The 23680-nt window shown below is 37.0% G+C and overlaps 1 protein-coding gene across 6 annotated transcripts in view; it reads right to left on the bottom strand.

The window, feature by feature from the left end:
• Window positions 1–23680, bottom strand: part of FOCAD (focadhesin) — a 369886-nt gene that overhangs the window by 93741 nt on the left and 252465 nt on the right. For all 6 annotated transcript variants that reach the window (XM_074281856.1, XM_074281859.1, XM_074281857.1 and 3 more), the window contains one exon: window positions 6121–6213. In XM_074281856.1, coding sequence (XP_074137957.1) covers window positions 6121–6213 — 93 coding nt within the window. The remainder of the gene's footprint in view (window positions 1–6120; window positions 6214–23680) is intronic.

The following is a 23680-nucleotide window of genomic DNA, read 5'->3' as shown; positions in this document are numbered from 1 at the left end:
CCCAAACTTCTGATCCCAAAAGAGATGAAAAAAATGAGCCTCCATTCATTCGTTTCTGAGATAGTACCTGCTATCAGGATAGCCTCATTTGTTGTTTAGTCTTATAGAAATGTTTTTTGTCTTCTTAAATTCTTTTAAAAGGAAATTTTTACTGGATTAGATAAGGGAGAGTGTATGTGTTTGTGGTTGTGTGCGCGTGCGTGTGTGTATTTGTTGTTGTTGTGACCAATTCTTCCTCAAAAAAGATACTGGACTTTTCTATTTCCTTTTCCAGCTTATTTTTACCCATAAGTAAACTGAGGCAAACAGGGTTGAATGATTTTCTTAAGGTCACACAGCAAGTAAGTATTTGATGCCAGATTTAAATTCAGGACTCTAGCATCAGCAACCTGTCCACTATGCCAACTAATTGTGTGTGTATGTGTATGTATACACATACATACTGAGAAATGAAAATTCTGTAACAACAAAATATGTCAATAAAACTTTTAAATAGAGGGCACAGTATATAAACATCAATCTACTTCAGTAATTTTTTTAAGCTATCTGAATTACTATGAAATTAAAACTGAACATTAGTGAGTATCTTTTGTAAAATTCATTAGACATTTAGGGTGAGAAAGTCATTCATTGACATTCAACAACCATTTATGAACTCCCTATTATTTGCAAGGCTCTGTGCTCCTAAATAGAGCATATAATATATTGCTGAAAAAATGAACAAATTGAATAGCTGTTATTTAACTGCAAAATGCAATGCCTATAATGTCAGGTTTTCTATTTTTCTTTTAGGGAGAATTGTATAAACCTATAATAAAAAGAGAAACATAGAACTGATAGGAAGATAATAACAAATGTGTTTATAAATGATAATGCCAGCAAATGATTTAATAGCACTTAGGGAAACACACTGAAATATAATGTGGGTTGCTATCTCAACTGACCCAGATGAGAATTAGAAATAGTGAAAAGTGGATTAGATAAGGTTAAAAAATAATAAAAAATGGTAAGTTACAGGGTAGGCAGATAAATCAGAAATTATAATGTTAAATCCCTGAGCTCTATATTCACAACTGAGATAGAAAATACTTGAATGGATGTATGGATTTATCAACATGGATAATCTTTGACAATACAGATTAATAGCCCACCTCTACTTCTCATTTCTTCAAACTTCTGTTTACCTCTGTTTATAATCCTCTATTCAACATATTGGTGCCTAGGTCTATTCATGTTATATAGGATTTCAATACAACACACACACACACACACACACACACACACACACACACACACACACACACACACACACACAGCTTATATATTAACCTTCAGGCTAGATACATGACCAGTCAATCTCCTTTTTTTACATCAATTTGACAAAAATGTTTAAACTACTTTTGGAGAATTATTTGTTCTTGGCAAGATGTTATAATACATTTCTGCCCACCATGCCTCTCTTCCTTTGATTTAAGTAATCCAGATTTTAATTCATTTCAATTCAATGAGAATTAAATGTCTCACCAAGTGTAAGGTGAAGGCATCTATATGTGCAGTGCATAGAGAAGTGGACTGGAATCAGAAAAAACATGTTCCTGAGTTCATATTCAGCATCACATGCTTGACCCTAGGCAAGTCACTTAGCCCAGTTTGCCTCAGTTTCTCATCTGTTAGATGAGATGGAGATGAAAACACAACCCAATTCAATATTTCTACCAAGAAAATGCCAAATGGGACCACAAAGAATTGGACACAACTTTAAAATGACTGAACAAGTCTAAAGCGATGGAAATACAAACATGAAAAAGCAGTGTCTGTTCTTAAGAACCTTATGTTTTGCTAAGGCAATACAATGTACACTATACATGCATATAAAAATACAGGGAATTTGAAAAAGAAGCAACAACTTAGGGGAAGGGTGGAGATTAGAAAATGATTCCCAGGGACAAGATCTATTATGAAACTTAAAAGAATCTGGGTGTTGATGAAGACATCCTAAGTATGTTAAAGTACAAAGACACAGAGGAAGAGATGAAAATGAAGCAAAGATGGAGGGAAGGAAAGAACAAATAATTCAGATTAACTAGAGCATTTAAGACATGAAAGGGTACAATATTAAAAAATCCAACAAAGGTGGATGAGGAGCCAAACTGTAAAAAACCTTCAATGCCATTTGTTTTCTTTCTCATTTTTTTTCTTTTTTGATATGAATTTTCTTGTGCAGCATATTTGTAGAAATATGTATAGAAGAATTGCACATTTAACATATATTGAATTACTTGCCATATAGGAGAGGGGGTGAGGGAAAGAGAGTGAAAAAAATTAGAACACAAGTTTTCATAAGAGTGAATGTTGAAAATTATCCGTGTATATATTTTGAAAATAAAAAACTTTAATTAAAAAAAAAAAACCCTTCAATGCCAGATTGAGTTATAGGAATTTGCTAAAGATTGTTGAGCAATGAAGTATCAGTCAGATTTGGGTCATAAGAATATTATTTAACATGAATGTGGAGGATGAATTATAAAGTAAAAGAAGCAGAAATAGGTAGATTAATTAAGCTACTTTGATAATCAACGTAAGAGGTGGACTAAGACAGTGGTCATATGAAGGAGAAAAGGAGATAGAGGTAAGGGAAGTTGGAGAAAGAGGATTTAAAAGATCTAGCAGCTGACTGAATATGTGGGAGAAAAAAGGGAAAACAGGAAGGAAAAAAGATGCCATATACTATGTTAAATACTTTACAAATATGATCTCATTTGAACCTTGTGACAATCCTGAAGAGTAGGTGTTATTGTTCCCTCATTTTACATACTGAGGTAGGCAAGCAGAGACCTACTAAATGGCCCTAGGTAACACAGCATTAAAGAGTCTGAGATCACATTTGCATTCAAGATTTCCTGACTCCAGGCTCAATGTCCAATTCACTGAGACACCTTGTGGAGGAGAAAGAAAGAGATTGCAAACTTCAATGACTAACATCCCTGCAATGTCATCAACAGAAATATGGAAGTTTGGAGAGACTGATAGGGTTAGCAGGAGAAACAATGAATTCCATTTGAGCCAACATTCAAGTGGAAATGTCCAGCACAGAGTTGGAGATGTGGAATCACAGTTCAAGAGAGGCTAGCTATAAAGATCTGAGAGTCATTTATCAATGATAATTAAATCAATGGGAACTGATATAGACCACAAATGGATAATTTACAGATAAGAAAAGGAGAGTAACCAAAAGTATCAAACAACCATTCAACAAGAATTTAATAATCTATGACAGAAACCATTAAAAAAAAAAGATTAAGGGGAACAAAATAAAAGGATAGTTTCAGTTTAAAATCTCTTTAACATAAACATGATTATCACTTTTAACATTTTATGCTTGTTGCTTGTTTGACAAGTAAGACATCTAGGGCAAAATGACAAGATACACGTATTCGTGACACGAAAATTGTCTAGGGCAGAAGTGTCAAACATGAAGATCAGCCTAACCAATTTAAAATGTAATTGGGAAATATTAAATGAAATAAATTAAAATACATTATAACACAGCTAATGTTAATGTGGTCTTAAGTTGATGTGTGGTCTGCAGATATCCTTATAAATAGTTTAATGGCCCCCTCTCTATTTGACCTTGACTCAGCTGTTCTAGGGTAATGAAAGCTACCAGGCTACTTTTTAGTGGAGAAAAGATTTGCTTCAATCAACAAGCATTTATTATTTATTAAAATCATATTATTATTATTGTTTTTTTTTAAACCAAATAATTCCTTTCTCCACTAAAATCCTACCTTGAGGTTTGATCACAGTACCGAAGAAACCCTTGGTTCTCAAACTTTAGACCATAAGATACAAATACAGGTTCATGAAAGCCTAAAAAATGCTTAAAACATGAGTCTAACAATCAAGTATCTCTTTTACCTGACAAGAAGCCTTAAGTAATTTAAAAGGCTCATTGCCCAAAGGGATCATGATATGGATCATGATATTTTTCAGCCACTGTAACTCATGAAAATTTTCAAACTAAAGCACAGAGACAAGATCATTACCCTGACAAAATCTATGATCCTCAATAAGTAAATCTTTATGTTTAAAAAAAGCTACAACAAAGAATATGTACTTCACTAGTCATCCAAAGCTACCATTCACCAAATGACAAAGGAATAAAAATCTCACTAACAGCCATTTCAAAATGTTCTTTCCCAGAAGTCATTAGATTCAAAAATAAATAGCATAACACTGCTTACTTAAGGATGGAGTAGGGTGGAGAATATTGTAAAATTGACATTAGATTCTTTTCTCTAAAGAAAGCCTCAAGAGTGGCTGTGTTAACAGGTAATCCTCTAAAATTTCCAATAAAAAGATACTTATTGAGGACTAGATGAAAATGCTCTCAGGTCCTGATGATTTTCATCTATAATCGATATGTGCTATCCTTTCCTCAAATAAGTAAGGGGGGGGCAGCAGTGCCAGGGCTCTAAAAGGTTTTATCAATTAGGAGATACTTCAAGTGAGATCATGAGAACAGCCTCTGTGACAAAAAATTCAGCTGAGGTATGGATGGGTCAGAGAGGCTCATCAACAGACTAGCCAGAAGGAGATAGATAGATAGATACATACATACATACATACATACATATGCACGCATACTTTTAAAATTGCAACTCTATTAAGATCATCTACTAAGTAATGTTGGATGGTCAGGAAGGCTTGGATTCTCATAGCATCTGGCAGGTTAATTTGAGTTCTATGCCCACTGGCAATCCCCTAAAATGGAAGTAAGAGTGGGAAAACTTCTACAGGCACCCATTCTGATTAACTCAGAGGTCTAATAAAAAAAAAATCTGAAAATTGTTATTAAAAATAACTCATTTTTGTTTTAATTTGTTATAAAATAAGCATTTCCATAACACAGTATAATAAAGATTGCACAAGAAACTACAAATCTGTTATGTATAACTTGCTTTTTAAATATATAAGAAAATTATCATATAACTTTTTTTCTGCCTTCTTTGCTCCACTTTTCTAGAACATAACTATCATTAGTCACAAAAGAGTGGGTAGATAGATAGATAGATATATTTGTAAAATTATTCTATAAATATTTCGATTTATCAGTTATTTCTCTGGATGTCAGATATTGACTTTCTTCATATATCCTTTACAGTTAAGTTGGGTATTTATGATAATAAAAATGATTTATTCACTCAAAGTTATTCTTAAAACAATACAACTGTTACTGTATACCATGATCTTTTGGCTCTGCTCATCTTGCTCTTTCAAATTCTTTTCATGTTTTTCTAAGCTCACTGAGCTCATTATTTTTTTATACCACAATGGTATTTCATGACAATCAAATTCCACAAATTTTTAGTCATTCTTCAATTTATGGACATCCCTGCAATTTCCAGTTCTTTGCCATCTCAAAGAGAATTGCTATAAACATTTTAGAACATTTTCCTTTTTTTCCTAATTATCTTTTGGAACAGACCTGATAGAGTTATTTTTAAATAATGCATTTTAGTCTAAAAAGCAAATACTTCAAAATAATCTTCAGAGAGGCAACACAAAATTTTAGGAGGCAATGTATAAATCAGAAATATTTTATCATCAGTGTGGAAAAGTACAGAAATGGTAAATCCCCCACTCTGAATCATACATAGTATTAAAAGATTTACATAAGATATGGGTGGAAGTACTATGATTTATTTTTGATCATGATATTATGCTTCAGAAACAGGACTTGAACAAAGTCTTTCCATTTCCAGACTGCTAGTACCCTCTCCACTCCACTACAATTTCATGCTGCTTTTCATGAGTACTATATTCTCCATTTTATAAAAGACAAAAATGAGGCTCATTTGGATTAAAAGCCTTGCCCAAAAAAACCACACAACTAAAAAGGTTTGACACGCAAATATAAATCCAGTGCTCTTTACTTCACATCTCTAAAGACTAGGATAGACTGCACACATCTCCAATATTCTGTGACTCAAAGGCATCATTAAACTTCTGACAAAAATAGTTCTCCAAATAAGAGCTGTTTAAAATATTTGAACTAGAATTTGAAAAGTGACAAAGTATCATTTTCCTACATATAAAGGACCACAGATATTCAAATACCTGAAAGACTGCATGGTATGTTCTATTCATAAATCCAAGCCAGGATTGTGGGAGAAGGATTGAGCGATGCCATTCTGAAGGCTGGATGTTGACCTGGATGACAAATGAATAGCAACATTAATTAGAGAAACATTTAAACACAAAATGATTACTATAAACTCATTTCAAAACAATTTTATCTAAACTTTTCCCTTCAAATTTAAACATCTTGAATTCTAAGCTTACTAAAAAAAAAACAAAAAAACAATCTAGGGAAAATGACAATCAACAAAGTCTTCTGAGCAGCAGCTTGAAAAATATTGTGCATTTTCTAAGTTAAATGAAAATAAGCTCAAAATTTTCTAAATTAAAGTAATTCCATAATTAAATAAAAATTATTTTTAATATGTTCAAAGTGCTGCATATTTATAATTAGTTATAATTTCACTGGGTGAAACTAAGTGTTGCAATAGACAAAGATAGACAGAATACTGGGCACTTGATAGCTGTTCAATCTCAAGGAATCCACTTAATCTGTATGCATCAGTTTCCTTGACTTTAAAATAAGGATAAGAATAATATCTATCTCCCAGGGGTGTTGTGCGGATCAAAAGCCACTTAGCTTGATGTCTAGCACATAGTAGGTGCTGAAAAATGCTTGTTTTCTTCATTAAGAGTCCCCTCAGTTTCTGTATTTCTAATAATGAGATAACATTTGCACTATTTTTTCTCATAATATTGTTAAAGGAAAAGTACCTTGCTATCCTTCAAGTATTATTTAAACATGAGTTATTATTGGCCTCGCTGGAGGTCTTTAAGTAGAGGCTGTACAATCATTTGGTAGGTATGCTACAGTGGGTATTCCTTTCATGAATGAATTGAACTAAATGGCCTTTGAAATCCTCTTAACTCTCAAATTCTGAGAATCTATTGGCAATAAATTTTAGCCTCTAGTAGGGAAAAGAAGGAAGCAAATCAAATATTGTAAACTTTCTTTTTTATTTAATTCCATAATCATGATGAATATTTTAGTTGTTTCTTTTTCCACCCCATTCTTTCCAATGGAATATAAGCTCCCTGAAGATAAAGAACATTACATTTTTCTATCTTTATCTGAGTATTTAGCACAGTGGTAGGTACATAACAGCTGCTTAATAAATAAATAAATTAAAAAATAAAAACATTTACTATGTGCCAAGAATGTTTTATGTGCTAGATCTATAAATAAAAAGTGAGATAGCTCCTAACCTCAAAGAGACTACACTCATTCCAATAAGATAGGGAGGGGGAAGAACACAAACATAAGGGAGTAAGGGCCAGGAAGGAGTAAGTTGGCGCACAGAGAGATCAAATAACATACTCTTTCTATGAAAATGTCAGTATGGTAATGGTTGTTTAATTTTTGAGAGAAAAAGTTGGAGGCTAGGGTTTGGGGGGACTTGGGTTGAGGGGGGTGCTTATATATGAGTAAAAATGACAAGACAGGCTTATCCAAGAAAGTTGCATGGAGTGTAAAGTCTAGTGGTTTAATGTTGGCTGGATATGGTAGGTCAGTTGAACTTATGCTTGTCCAGTCACTTATTGATCAAGACAAATGCGAGGCTAAAATTCCAAAACTGAATTGATTAAACCCAACTCGAGTTCTTATCTCCCCCACTACTTCCATTCTCCCCTCCACAAAGGCTGAGAGTACCTCACTGAAGGAAAATGCATGGTTACTTCTACAAACTTGTAGGTATGTAATAAAAATTCCATTGTAAATTAAAGTAGTTTGTGTACACATTATATTTGCTTTATAAGATATCACAAACTCCTGTACCTTGAGGACTATTGTTTTGGTTTTTATAAAAACATCCTCATAACTTAACCAGATAAAGCACAATGCTTTACCTCCAATATAATTGATATTTGCTTAATGAATGAACATTCAAAAGTACCAAGTTACTACATGTTACCTGACAGTAACTTATAAAAGTATCTCACTTTAATCAATCAGTAAAATTCTAAGGGAAAAAATGGTTTTAAAAGATTATGTTCTGGTTCTGTCAATTCCTGTGCAATTCTAAGCAAGTCACTAAATATCAGTTTCCTAATCTGAAAAATGTTCATATAGATTAGACAGACAGATATAAAATGAATTTTAGATACAATATTCTATAAAATGTATGGATCTGATTGAAGAAAGGACCCCAAAACTCTACAATACTCCTTGAAGGACAAATTCTCCTTGAATGCTGCTATTGTGGGGACCCCGCTGGAGTACAAGCAGCTTCATTCTATGGTCTGGGTGGGTCTGGTTGAGTCTGGAGCTGGAGATTCCAACCCTATTCAATTGAAGATTTTCTATTCAATTCAGGTGGGGCTAGGCAGCTCAAGCTGAAATCCAGCTTGTAGATAAAAAGAGACAACTTGGAACTCCACCCCCTAGCCCAGCCCTCATGGAGCAGCTTGGCTTGTAGCCAAAGACTTCTAATTTAAAAAGAGCCAACTTGGGGCTCAATCCTTGCAGAGGAGTTAAAATGCCAAGGAAACTCTCTTTCTTCCTGGCATAGCAAACTCTGCCCGCTGGGATAATATTCTCTTCCGGTGCTACACTCTCTTTATCTTCACCTATTTCCCTAACAAGACTTTATGCCTCTGTCGGGATTTCTCTAGTTTACTCCTCTACTACTTTACTTCCCAATGCCTATAATAAACCTCTTTTATTAGTCTAACCTTTTGGGTTTCTTTACAGAGAATATGAGTGGCCAAAAGGGGGTTCCCCAAAACTCCTTACCCTTGCACTGATCCCAAGGGGTTGCAGGGGAGCCAAACCTCTCCATTTGGTTCCCTGAACCCCGAACCTGCCACTAGACCTTATCATTTAACTCCCTGACCACCAGAAACCCTTGATTCCTTAAATCTAGACCTCATCATTTGGTTCCCTGACAAAACCTAAACCTCTTCATGATTAGTTACAAGAAAAAAGTTTACCCAGATTTTTCAGCAATTGTTTTCTTTCTAACTCTTCAATTCACAGCAAATCTTTTTGGATGTGATTAAAGGACATTTGACACTAGTTTTTGACTGTATGTTATTTATTCTATGTGTTTAATTTCAGCTAAATCCACTGTGAATGTTTTCTCAACTCATAAGATTATTGGTGGGTTTATATGTTGTTTATTATCTAATCAGCATTTTTTCCTTTGCCTCTTGATTATTTTTTATTTAAAAACTTCTTTTGCATGACTAGATGGAAAAGAATTGCCAGCAGTGAAGAATAAATAATTAGGGAAAATATTGAATAATAGGAAGAAGCATATCTGTGTTTATCATTATACATCTCCCCAAGAAAACACTGTCAGAAATATAGTTTGGTAATTTTAGGTACTCTCTAATTACTATGTGATGTGTGAGTTGCTATGGTAACTAGGGTTCCCCCCCCCCCATTAAACAGGAAAGTAAAGGGCTGCTTAAAGTATGATTGAATTGTTAGTTTGCAAGCTAATGCTATCCCAGAGAGAGGGCCCAATGTAGTATTTAAACAAATGGTCAGAAATGCGGAAATGGGTGCCATTTCATGATGGAATGATTTTCTCTTCACTATCCCTCTGGTGCCTGGGCTTAACTTTTATTTTCCTAAAAACAAGAATAGGGAAAGCTGTTTTGGAAAATAAAATTGATAGCAGATCATTTAACATTTGACATTATTTCAACACAATTACCAAAATATCAAGCATTTTAATACTTGCTTGCTGCTTTCTTTTCTGGGGATGGAAGGTAGGTGATCACAGAACCAAATATGGCATCTCATAATATTTTTTAATACTGTGTCTGTAGCAGAGCCGAAAGCAAGTACTTTCACTCCTTGGATAATAATATGTACATCAAGGGAGCATTAAGATGCCTTGTTTTATGAGCTGTGTGCTTAACATTAATGGGGAATGCTTTGCTTACCTGTGAAATTTTATTTCACTGTTAACCTTTGATTTCCTCCTCTTCCCTCACCCCCACTCATTTATATTTGCTGCCCTAACTAAATAAGAATCATTTCTGGAGGCCTGCTTTTTTTGTTATTGTTTCTTTGTAATCAAAGAAACTTCCTAAAAGTTTCCTTTAATGAGATTTTCTTTACACTAGTGAAGTGTATTAAAACTTGATGATTTTCTTATAAATAGTTTGAGTTAAACTGAAAACACATATAATGTAGAAAACCTAGACTACTCATTTTAGGACAAATATCTTGACAGGACATTATTGAAAACAGATAATCACATAAACTCTAAAGGTGAAACATCTATCAATGAGAGAGAAATTGTGAAGCTTTCCATCTCTTCTCCTTATAGACTTGCTAGAGAATCATTGCTCCTAAATAGGATACTTTATGTTGAGCTGTTATTTAGGCACATCTAATTGGAAACTGGAGTTTTACATTTTCTGAATAGCTTTAGTTAGTAGATCTGCAAAAGATAAGGTTTATAATACCAGCTTTTCATTCTGACATGTAACCTAAACTACAGTTGTCTGTTGAACTGGCTACCTCTTGAGTAGTTAGTTTAGAAATGTACTTTATGAATATGTTAGTTTTTGGTTTTTTTTAATCTAATAAGTTTTTAAGTACTTGAAGATACAATATATTTTGCAAAGCATTGAGAACAGAAAGTAAAATAAGAAAATTGGGGAAGACAATATGTACATAGACTGGGAGTTGATGGAAGATAGCTTTTGAAGGGAAGAACTTAGCAGTTGGGGGAGACTCATAAAATGCCCCCTGAAGGAAGTGGCTCTTGATTTGAATCTTAAAGGATTCTAAGATGAAAAAATTAGGAGAAAAAGTATTCTAGATGTGAAGGATAGCCAGAACAAAGACACACACAGACAAAAGATGGAGTTTGGGGTGGGGGGGGTTAAACAAAAAGTAAGGAGAATGGCAATATGACAGAACACAATTTTTAAAAACTCTAAGAGTTTTCCTAAAGAGCTAGGCTATAAAGAGCTTTAAAAGCCAATAGAACTTTAATTGACAAATGGTCCAAGTATATTAATAGGCAGTTTTCACACAAAGAAATCAAAGCTATCAGGGGAAAGTAGTATGGAAGGGGGAAAGGAAAGAAGAAAGCAAGAAAGGAAAGGAAAAGAAGTATATGAAAAGGTAGTTTTCACACAAAGAAATCAAAGCTATCAAGGGAGGGTATTATGGGAGGGAGAAAGGAAAAAAGAAAGGAAAAGAGAGAGGGATCCTGGGAGGGTGGAGGGAGAGAGGAAGAAAGAAAAGAGGGAGGGAAGGAAGGAGAGAAGAGAGGGAAGTAGGACAGAAAAGAAGAAAAGGAGGCAGAGAAAGAGGGAGAGAAGGGAGGGAGGGGCAAAGGAAGAGAGGCCCTACTCATGGCTTTTGATAGTTGAATATGGTAACTAGGGAATTCTTAGACCTCCTTGTACATGTAGTGATTCTAGATCTTATAACCTAGGAAATGACAGCTGAGATGAACCTGGCTGTTGGCCCTGAAAAGATGAATCCTGAAAATGGGAACAGGCTATAATATCCAGTAGCCACTTAACTCACTTAAACAACTCACCACACAAAGAGTTTCAGATCAACAATGTGATCTCACCAGAAGCTCTCAATGGTGCTGACTTGTTACTAGAAATTAGAGAACATTGGGCTCAGAAATAGCAACAGAACTGTGTGGTACGGAAATGGTGAGGGAACACCATTTAATAAAAAAGCTGGAGAGAGCTCTAGAGAAAAGCAAAGTTTATTGTACATTCTCGCGAGAAGGGCGTCCCACTCTTCGAGTAGACTATCGAAGAGAGGAAGCGCCTCCTGTGGGCAGGACAGCACCTTTAATCCCTAACGCAAAACGCCCCCTCCCACCACTGACCCTCATCCTCATTGGCTGAGAGTCTTACATTCTAAACGCGAGATCTACCCATGAAATTGAACTTGACCAATAAGTACATAGTTGCCCATATTTGAATGAAATAGGGAGATATCAAAGGAGGGGAAGGCAATGCCCTTCAGAGTCCTTCAGGCCTACTCGAACTCTGAAGTAGATGAAGCCTTACTCGATTTTCACAACTGTCTTGAAAGATCTCACCTCATCTCATTCAGTCCCTCCTCTTATTTTGTACACTGAGATCTCTTCAAATTTTTGTAACATAATTTCACATTCCCTATGAATTCCTCACTTCCTTCTGATTCCTGTTGGCCTTGGGCCACCGGCTCCACCCTTACCCTTTTAACAGCATCTATTTAACAGACCCTTCAGCTTTCTCTTCCAACTTGGTCATTCCAGATGATGAGTTTTGGACAATTCTGGTTATTAATCTGATCAAACAAGGGATGTAGATAGGGAATAATATAACACCACTAAGAGCTATAAGGCCAAACCAAAGGAGCTGCTTCCACCAGCTTCCCAAACCAGGACCATCAAGAAGTATTGAACAGTGAGGTCCAAGTCTGTACAGGAACATGAGCAAGTTTCCTAATGTTTTTAGTGATTTCCTTCACTAGATTACCATTGTTACCAATCTTTATACAACATGTGGATAAATTTAGTTTAGCACAAACTCTCCCTTCCTCAGCCAACAAATAATCCAGCACAAGTCTATGTTGTAAAATAGCCTCTCTGGTTTGAGTAGCTTCATCAGCCAAAAGATGTAGTGCCTCAGCTGTCTGATTGGTGATAATCTCTACAACTGCCTGAAGCCTAATTATCCTGTTCAACATGTATATTGGAGTTCTATATCCCCAACTTCCATCTTGAGCCCAGGTCGCTGGCCCATACTCTTTGACTATTCTTTCTGGAGGCCAGGCCTCACCCCAACCATTTGCATCTTCAGTCCAAGTGATGGAGGTATCTAAACTCCGTTTCTCCCTTCCCAAATCATCATACAACTGAATCCCTAAATATTGGTTTGCCTGTTAGGGAAGAAAGAAAAATCTTGGCCTTATTAGTCCAATATAACAATTCCCTGTCCAATTGGGAGGCAGGTGAGTATAGGCAGTTAAACCATAGATCCAATAATGACCCTTTAGAGCAGGTTGTTCCCTTTCCTATCTTCTGTCAATGACCACTGATGTTTCTCTTCTCAATTCCGGAAACCGGTCCCATTATGAGTTTGGGATCTGTTGCTAAGGATCCAGGCTGGGCTTAAGGGGACAGGTACCCATGGCCATTGGTTCAATTGTTGGGATCCACCACAGATCCAACAATTCGATAAGTTAAATGTTCTCCCTATATTCTGCATGAGCAGGAGAAATTGGTTCTGTTCAACTATTATAACACCGTGAAGTTAAGGTGAACTTCCCAAAGGAAAATATATCAAATCACAAACAGGCAAAGAGACCCAAAGTAAGGAAAGAGAAGTCATACAGTTACAATGCACTGGATTCAGAATCAGTGTTCCCATTCAGTGGAGGTCCCCTCCTCTTATGTAATTGGAGGTCTCCCCTGTCTTCAACTGTCCACTCTGATAAAGGTGGCGCCACAGGTCCTTTTGTCCTGGTGTGCGAATCGCAGTATCTGAAGTCAGTATCACTTGGTAGGGTCCGTCCCAGCACGGAGTCAGCTTCTCGTCCTTCCAGGAACGGATCAGCACCCAATCACCAACCTGAATTCTATGAACAGGGAAACCTAGAGGAGGAGTCTGAGCTATTAGCCCTTTTTGTTGAAGTCCTTGCAAATGTTCCAGCAATGATTTAACATATCTCTTAACAAACAAATCCTTAGTTTCTAAAATAGGGTCCCAGTCTCCCTTAGGATAAGCCTGGAAAGCATGACCATACAATAATTCATAAGGTGAAAGCCCAATATCTCTACGTGGCTTGGTCCTGATCTAACCAGAGCGAGAGGAAGGCATTTCGTCCAAGGTAGTTGGGTCTCTAAAGAAAACTTAGTCAACTGCCGTTTTATTTCTTGGTTCATCCTTTCTACGTTCCCAGAAGAGGGAGGATGCCAAGGGGTATGGAGATCCCAAGTGATTTCTAAGGCCCTAATCAGATTCTGCAATACCTGGGCAGAAAAATGTGTTCCCTGACCCGAATCTATCCTCTCCACCATTCCGTACCTAGGAATAATTTGTTCTAATAAGACCTTACTTACTGTCGAGGCAGTTGCTCGGCCTGACGGGAATGCCTCCACCCATGAGGTCAGATGGTCCACTATGACCAGCAAGAACTCGACCCACTGGTGGCAGCTCAGTAAAGTCCACCTGGATGCTTTGGAATAGTCTGATTCCAGGAGGTCGTCCCCCTTTTGGAAGCTGGCGTTGGGCAGCCCTGTTAGTCCTTCGACAAACAAGACAACCGTCCACCAGTTGTCGAGCCATGGTATATAGGCCGGGGGAAACATACCTTGTCAGTATAGCATCACACAGGTTTTGGACATCCCAATGGCTGCCCTGGTGCAGTTGCTGAAGGACTTGCCTCATACTTGCTTTGGTCAGTACCTATCTGCCATCAGGTAAGAGCCATCGTCCTTCCGAGTTCTCAACTGCTCCGAGAGTTGAGGCTTTCTCTTTTTCCTCCTGAGTAAAACTAGGAGAGGGTAGACTAGGGGGAAGTACAGGTATCAAAGCCATTATATGAGAGATTTCCTGATCTCCGGCTCCCTTGGCCTCCCGGTCTGCTAATCTATTTCCCCTTACCTCAAAAGAATTTCCCATCTGATAGGAGTCAGAATATTTTCTAGTATCTCTCTGACTAGTGTATGATGAACCAGTTCTTTACCTTTACTGTTTACATATCCTCTTTCCTCCCAAATCCTCCCAAATACATGCACCACACCCCAGGCATATTTAGAATCAGTATACATATTCCCATCTTGGTCACGCAATAATTTTAACGCTTGATTTAAAGCATACAATTCACAACAATTCACAAGTTTGAGCAGACCAATGGGCAGGTAGACTGCCCTTGGTAAGTGGAAGTTCTAATAAACCCATTTCTTTTCCCATTTACCATCCTAGAAGAACCATACATAAATTCTAAACAAATATTTATCATAACCTTGTGTTGATAACAATAAGGAATTTGTCCCAATGAGTTTATATCCAAGTAGATCTTTCATAAGTGAACATTATTCATACAAATCAGTTTGTTTTTAAAAACATCCAATGCAAATACAATCATATACAGAATGTCTAATTCCACACAAGAGAATTCAAGAAGTTTTGCTAAGAGATTCCCATTAACTTGTAATGGGAGAGACATTCTGCTATTCTGAAACATAAGGTCTTATCAAGTATTCTGATAAAGAGGCAGGGGGGGGGGGAGGTTTGCAAAACTAAGAGGCAAGGAAACTGAGGCAGGACTGAGTCAGGACAATAATTCAAAGTTAAAACATAAGCCAGCCAATCCTAGTCTAGCAAATTTTCAGCTAGAGTCCCCTATAAAGGCCTTTTGTCTCTGCAGCCTTCTCCAAACCCCGCATCTGCTAAAATCAGGTGTGTCTAGCTAGTGGACAGGTAAAGAGCTTTTTCAACTTTTTGCAGCCTCTCCCTTATCTGTAGAGACAAGAGAGCGAGACAAAAGGAGACCTTTTGTCAATCGCAGCAATTCTTAAAAGAATTGTGCCGAGCATAGAGCTCTAACAACGATCCAGGCCAGAAGCAGCCTGGATGTCCGCTGCAAAAAAGAAAAAAAATCTTTTACCTTTTCCAGAGTTCCATTCAGTACCCAAATTATGTCTATTTTTCGAGGTCCTTCATCAGGGAACCAAAATGATGAGGTAAGCAAAGAGTAAGTAGTTTCCAATTATGCCTGAACTGAAATAAGACATCAGTTTTTCCCAATTTTCTGACCAGTTGAAATCTCAGTTTCCCTCCCCTCCCCTGTTTACAGAAATTATCAGATTATACACAACAGACTAGTAAATTTCCCAAAATAGCAATAGTCACACAGTTTTATACAGCAATAGTTCTGTTCTCCAGGGGACAAAAAGGAAGCAGGATTAAAATCGTGATCTTGGATTATGGAACATTCTTTTCTAATAGTATTGCCTCATGTTTCAACACTATGGAATCTGTGAGCCATCTCCCAGCCCTCTAGATTTAATATTGTTCTAACTTGAATACCCCTTCATTTCATCTTCTCTGCATATTTAATAGGGGATTGAGTGTCAAAAGTTCTTTCCCCACCATGATCATGCAAGACATGAAAAACGCATCTGAATATAGATCTATAGTCAGGAACTTGGGATTGGGGTTCCAGAGATTGCCAGCTTCGTCTCAAAAAGAAAGGCAAAGTGGGAGCGGTCCTAGCACTGTATATCTCACTGACTACTTGGCTCTGATTACAAACATAAGAGGAAAAACCAGGGGCATGATTTAAGGCAGTTTTACTTCAGGTAGCTGTCCTAATTTTAACCATCCCACCTCCAGATGGTGGAGTTTAACGACCTATGCAAACAGTTATACCTGAATTCAAAACTCCATAAATATTAGATTCAGTCCCAAAAGATTTTATCTAAATGTAGGCTGTTCCTTTAAACAGTAGAAATAATTAATATCTAAATCAGCAAGGAGGTGCAGTTATTAAAAACAAACTAACAAAAAAAAAAAAAAAAAAACCCACTATACTTAATGGGAGGAGGGACCTCTCCACGTGGTCACCCTTCCCCCACACCACCATAGCTCCATTTAAACTATTAATTACTTTTACAAATCAATCTTTCCTGTCCCGTCTTTAAGTAAATATATGTATATATATTTTTAAACTTTACACTTCAATGTTTGCACGTAACTGACCCAAATTTCATAAAACTTAATACATGCCCAACAGAGCTGACAAACACTTAAGGCATAGCTCAGTTACAAATTACCCAATATCTCTAGCTAACATACCATCTAAGTAGGGAGATACAACCACAACCTCCCCTAAGTAAGCTACCAGCATTTTGTTTTAAAAACCTATGTTTTAACTTAAAATCCCAAACACAGCTTTAAATTCCCAATAATATAAAACTACTTTGCTATCACATTTAAAACAATGAACTTCACTAAATAGCGGTTTCTTTCCCCTGGCCCACGTGGCCCTGCTGCAGTCAGGACACGTGGGAGGAAGAGGAAGGAAGCCACCATCTTCACTGGCTCAATCCCACATACTTCCCCAAGTACAGGGTTTCTGATCCCAATTGGGATCTACTAACAGCTATTTCTGGTCAGCTGAAACGACCCCTGCTTCAAAAGACCTAGTTCTCCTCCCCGCCCGAAGGCCCTTGGAAGGGCTAATGGAATTAAATCCTCTCAGGTCCTTCCTTTCAGGTACCATTTAATCCTTTTGGCACACCCAGTCTGCAACAAAACAATACCTTATCCGCTTTTTCTTGCTTTTTATTTTTCCTCATATTTTGGCAGTTTGTTCCAATTACTTAATTTATCTCCCAAGGGAATATCTACCGGTATTTTCTGATATTTTTCTCATTTCTCTCCGGGAGGGCTGGCTGGGACTAGGCCACACCCATTGAATTTGGAAGGAGTTTAACAGACTCCTAAACGCCCAAACACGCTAACTGTCACCAGTTAACCCAGTCACCCAGGAAGGCCTAGCTCTCTTCCTGTCTACCGTCTACAGCCCCCTCCAGAACCTATAACTAGACTCAAGGGGCTTCACAGGACGCTTACCTCTGGGTTGCTGCGCAGCAAATTACTTGACTGATCTGTCCTCCACCAACCGGTTGGGATTTTCACCACGGAGTTTCCGTTGCTTTTCTCTGAGTTTCTCCACTTCGGGTCCACTCTACGTCAGGGAGCAAGGAGAAGCCCCTGGACGCTGGCGGGCTGCCTGAATCAAGGCAGGGCGCCATCCCACTAGCACCCAGGAGTTCACTTACTCACCGAGTAAAGGATCCCGGACGAGCCCCCAAACTGTGTGGTACGGAAATGGTGAGGGAACACCATTTAATAAAAAAGCTGGAGAGAGCTCTAGAGAAAAGCAAAGTTTATTGTACATTCTCGCGAGAAGGGCGTCCCACTCTTCGAGTAGACTATCGAAGAGAGGAAGCGCCTCCTGTGGGCAGGACAGCACCTTTAATCCCTAACGCAAAACGCCCCCTCCCACCACTGACCCTCATCCTCATTGGCTGAGAGTCTTACATTCTAAACGCGAGATCTACCCATGAAATTGAACTTGACCAATAAGTACATAGTTGCCCATATTTGAATGAAATAGGGAGATATCAAAGGAGGGGAAGGCAATGCCCTTCAGAGTCCTTCAGGCCTACTCGAACTCTGAAGTAGATGAAGCCTTACTCGATTTTCACAACTGTCTTGAAAGATCTCACCTCATCTCATTCAGAGCTATATCCCTTTTTCCCAGAAGAGTCATGTGTCTTGGAGGTAGCCTAGGGCGGCTACATGAAAAAAAGATCTTGAACAAAGGTCTCCAAGCCCATTTGTGACAGACTATTTCCTATTATTTTCACTATTCCCATGTGGCTCAAAATCTACATTAAGGGACACTTATTGTCTTTCCCTTTCTAATTCATTCTTCATTTGCCGCCAGAGTAATCTTCCTAAAACTATTTCCTTATTTAAGAAGCCTTCATGGTTCTCTTACAGGATAAAATCCAAAATATTTAGAATGAAACTGAAGGCTTTTGCTGGTTTCACTCCTTTCTCCTTCTCAGTCTTATTTTCCTTCCCCCCTCCTCACCCTCCAGCATGAACCCTCCATATCATTCAGGCTGATTTTTCCTGTCCCTCTCATTACCTACAAATCCAAAAACCCACTGTCATCTTACTCAGTTTCACAAGCTAGGTATGTGATTCTTGATTCCTCATTCTTTCTCTTCCCTTAACTCAATTATTTGTTTAATTCTCTTCGTTTCACCTTTGCAATCTTACTATGTCCCCTACTCTCCTCTGACACTGCCATCACCCTGCAGCAGATTACACTAAGATTATTGCTATAGTCTTTTGTTGGTTGGCCTGATTCAAAGTCCCTCTCACTTCAGACCATCCTCCATTCAGTTGTCAGAATGATCTTCCTGAAGCACTAATCTGATGTCACTCCTCTGTTCAATCAGCTGCCATGGAGCTCTATCATCTCCAAGATCAAATAGAAAATTCTCTATTTGGCAGCTAAAGCTCTTAAATGATCTGGCTCTCCCGCTTACTTTCCTCCCCAAACTCTGTCATACAGTAATCCTGGTATTTTTGCTGTTCTTCACATAGGGCAAACTCCATCTCCTGTTCTCAACATTTTCATTGTCTTTCCTCCAAAACAAAATCGCTCTCCTTTGTCATCCAAATCTCGTGGTTTCCCTGGCTTCCTTCAAGTCCTGAATAAAATCCTACCTTCTGCAAAGAGCTTTTCCCAATCTCCCATTAATGCTGCTAGCTTCCTGATGTTATCTTCATTTTGTACTGTATACATCTTATCTGTATATCATTATTTTAATGCTGTCTCCCCAATTAGATGTGAGCTCAGTGAGAGAAGGAATTGCCTTTTACTTTTCATTGTATCCTCCAGGGCTTAGTAAGGTGCCTGGTATACAGCAGAAGTATAATAAATGTTTATTGACTAAATATTTTTGACCAATACCACATCTTCAAATGTTATACCACTGGCTGTGCTACCGCTCCCAACACTGCAGCAGGTTTTACACTTGTATCCCCAGGGCTTAGCATAATTTCTGACACAGTATTCTATTAATAAATGATTTACTGATTGACTCTGACTGCTTATTTAAATTCTACTTATCTTTTGAGAATCTGTTCAAGTCGTAACATCCTCCAAAACACTATCCTTGACTACTCACAAACCCATAGGATCTCAACCTCTCAATTCCTCCAACAATGGCATAAGCCCTATATAATTTAACTCTTAATTACACACTATGTCATGTTGTTTACATAATTGCTCCAACTAGGCTATTCTTTGAAATAAGAAGTATTATGGGCATCACAAATTCAACAAGTCTAAAACCAAACATCTTTCCCCCAAAAAACCCCACTCCTTCTCCAAACTTATTTCTGCAAGGGTTACTAACCTCCCCCCCACCATCACTATATCCAATCATTTGCTAAGTCTTGTCAATTTTACTTCTATCCACATCTCTCACATCCACCCTCTTCCAAAACTCTAGTTCAAGTTCTTATCAATTAGTGTGTTGTAACTGCCTCTGAGCTGGGCTGTCACCATCCACTTTTCTGCAATCTCTATTGTACACAACTGAAAATCATCTTTCTAAGGCACATGTCTCACTATGTTATTTCTCTGCTCAAAAAACTACAATGGATTATTTATTATTATGGTATTTTAAAAAAAAATTCTCAGACTATATTTTTTAAGCGTTACACAATTTGACTTAAATTTTCCTTTACTCCCCAAACTGAACTACAAGCCATTCCCTAAATATTATAATCTATCTCCTGCCTCTCCACAATCACACATGATATAATCTCTTTCAATACCCCCAAATAACATTCATTCTCTCTAGACCTCCACTTCTCAGCCTTCTGATCACCTTTAAGGCTCAGTTCTGGTGATATTTCCTCCTCAAATCCCAATCTCTCAATTATATCTCCATTCTAAAATGGTCTTCATTTTATTAATTTATCTTTACATATGTTGCATGCAATACACTATCCCATGCAATACACAAAGACTTTGTTCTTTGTCTCGGTATCTTCAAGGTCTTGCAAGCAGTGGGCACTTAATAAATATTGGCTGGACTGAGCTGAATGATTTTTGAATACCTAAGCTCAGTAATCCCATATAAAAGAACCAAAGAAAAGGGAAGATTGAAGTAAGAGAAAACGGAAAATGAGGAACACTGTCCTGTCACAGATCTGTAAATAGTATTAAATACACCTATCTTGGAGAGCTAATTCACTCTGCATTTTGACATTTTCTAAGTCCTGTTGTAATAGGTATAATATGGCTATCTTCCTTAGAAGATTTTTTTTTTTTTTTTTTTGGGGGGGGCAGGAGAGGGGGAAAATGGGAGGAGGGGAACAAGATTTCTCTCCTGTTCTGAGAACATTAGTGAAATCAACTCTTTCAGATGAATTTTTCCCAAAGAAACACTAAAATTGTCTCCTAATTTAAGTCAGCTAAAAACCTTGAGGAGAAACAGCTTTTTGAATATTTTGTGCTTCAGCTTTACCTCTGTAAATCACTACTGGCAGATCTTGAACAAAATTTGAAAAATAAAAAATAAAGCAAAAAGAAAAATCACCAAACTTCTTGTTCACTATGCCAACTGAGAGTAAAATGATCAACTGGGGTTCCCCTTCCTAGGCTTCTTTTCCACCCCTACTCTCCACACCCCTAAGTCATAGAATTTTGCCTCACCTGCTATAAAAATGTTCTTTATTCCTTCCTTGTTTTTCCCCTCTTCCCTTTCTCTTCATGGATAAAGCAATGAATTTCAAAGAAAATCTTTGAACTAGAGGTCTGCTTAATTAAAAATCCAGTTCCTGGCAGGATGAGGAAAAATAACTGGCAAGGGAAGATGGCTGAATTACAGCTTCTGTTAAACTAGTAGCAATTAGGAATATATTTAAGGTAATTCAATTCAACTAACATTTATTAAGCACCTATTAAAAGTGAGATTATTATATTGGGCCAGACAAAGACAAGAATTTAACATTCCTAGATCTCAAGAGGCTTATTTTCTATTGAGGAGAATCAGAATAGTAGAAGGAGTACTAGAGTTGCCTTTTAGAAAGTCAGAGAATTCAAAATACAGAAGGAGGTGCCTTAATAGAAAGGGGGAGTTTATCTTCTCTGAGCCTTAGTTCCTCATCTATAAAATGAAAGAGTTAGAGCAGATGGTTTCTGTGATCCCTTCCAAGCCTACATGGAAGAGTATATGATCTTAGCAAAGACAGTGGAACATCTTGTACATGGAAATAACAGGCTAATTTGACCAGAAAATAGAAAATAAGGTGATTTTACATTTCGTTTTATTTTTTATTTTTAAATTTTACTAAAATTCTGCCTCTATCCCTGAATGTCTGTCTGTCTCTCCCCTGCCCCCTCCCTCCACTCAAAATGATCTCATCAGCACTCATGAGTTCTACTGTCATCTCTATAAAGATGACTTTAAGTAATATATCAAGCTTTAATCTTACTCCAGAGCTCTGGTCCAATGAGACTAACTGTCTATTAGGCATCACAAAAAGAGAGTTCCCCGAGGAGCAGAGATTCAACACTTCTAAAACAGAATTCCACTCCTATTCCTACCTTGTTTATTTCTACTTAAGGTACCACCATGCTTCCAGTAACTCAATTTTATAATCTCTATAAGATCTACCACTCCTTATTTCCATGTCTAACTAGAAGTCAGATCTTATTGATGATATTTATTGGAAAGATGAGAAACATGAAAAAATGTGGTCTGCAGAACAGATAAAGATAAAGAAGATGAACAGAGGTGAACTGTGAAAGCTTTAGAGGATAAGAGTAAAGTACAGTCAAAAGTAATTTTTAATCATCACTCAGAATTGGGCTGGAAAAATTTACATCTGGAATGTAAATCTCTATTTTTTCAACAACCTGAACTTGGAAATGATGGGAATAAGGTGCAAGAAGGGGAAAAGAGTGATTCTAGCTGTGAGCTTCACCAGGGTTTTCTATGCTTTTCTCTACATAACCTAAATATGACTTTTAAAAAATTAAATGTTTTAGAAATTCATCTTAGAGACTATACAATTTATTTGTGGATCAATCACCCGATATCAGTTGTCTGTTTAAAGAAGGAAGAAAACATGGCAAAATGCATCTACAGAATGTAATATCCAAACACCAGTACTAGCAAATGAAGGAGCACAATGCTGCTAATGAATGTTCAATTTCCATAGAAAATGTTTGAAGAAAGCAAAAGCTGAATACTATACAATGGCTTGATCTGTTTCTCTGTTACTTGATATTGCTAATAAATAATATAGCCATTAACAATGATTAAGTCTAAATCTACAGATTCAAAGTTTGAAAGACAGACACAGAAAATATGAATCTTAACTAATTGCAAAGAAATTTCCATGGTTTTACTTTGGGTTGGGACCAGTTAATTAGGGAGAAAATTTTTATAATCTTGGGTGATTTGCTAAAGTTATTCAAGAACAAACATACTAGACTTCCTTTGAAATCTGAGACAGACAAAATTAAAGAAATAAATCAGTAGCAAAAGAGAATGAATGTTGTGTTTTTCCCTAGATACCCTGCATCACAAAATCACATTACAAAGAAATATACTCAGCTAGGTGCTCCGTAACCTTACAATGTCAGAAGAAAGCAAGTTAAGTTCCTTGTAGATCCCCCTATCCAAATTTATGAGAGAATATAAACCATAGGAACTTCCTAATCAAAGAGATCCAACAATCCATTCATTATTTTTGGAAAGTTCAGCATCTCTATTATTTCATGTTCTGTGTACTGAATAATTCTACTTAAAAATTAGCAAATACACTCAAAACAAAAAACACTTACTTTCTAAATGTTTCCTAGCTTATTTCACCCATGCATACAATTTGTGATGGTCAAATTTCTTGTATACGTTAAGAATACCACATGAGTTCAATTACAATGACTATTTAAACTAAAGTATTTTTCTAAATCTTTCAAAAGATTGCATCCTTATTTAACTCTGTT

The sequence above is a fragment of the Sminthopsis crassicaudata genome, chromosome 1, assembly GCF_048593235.1.
Source record: "Sminthopsis crassicaudata isolate SCR6 chromosome 1, ASM4859323v1, whole genome shotgun sequence".
Taxonomy (NCBI): Eukaryota; Metazoa; Chordata; class Mammalia; order Dasyuromorphia; family Dasyuridae; genus Sminthopsis; species Sminthopsis crassicaudata.
This window is presented reverse-complemented; position numbering and strand designations above follow the sequence as displayed.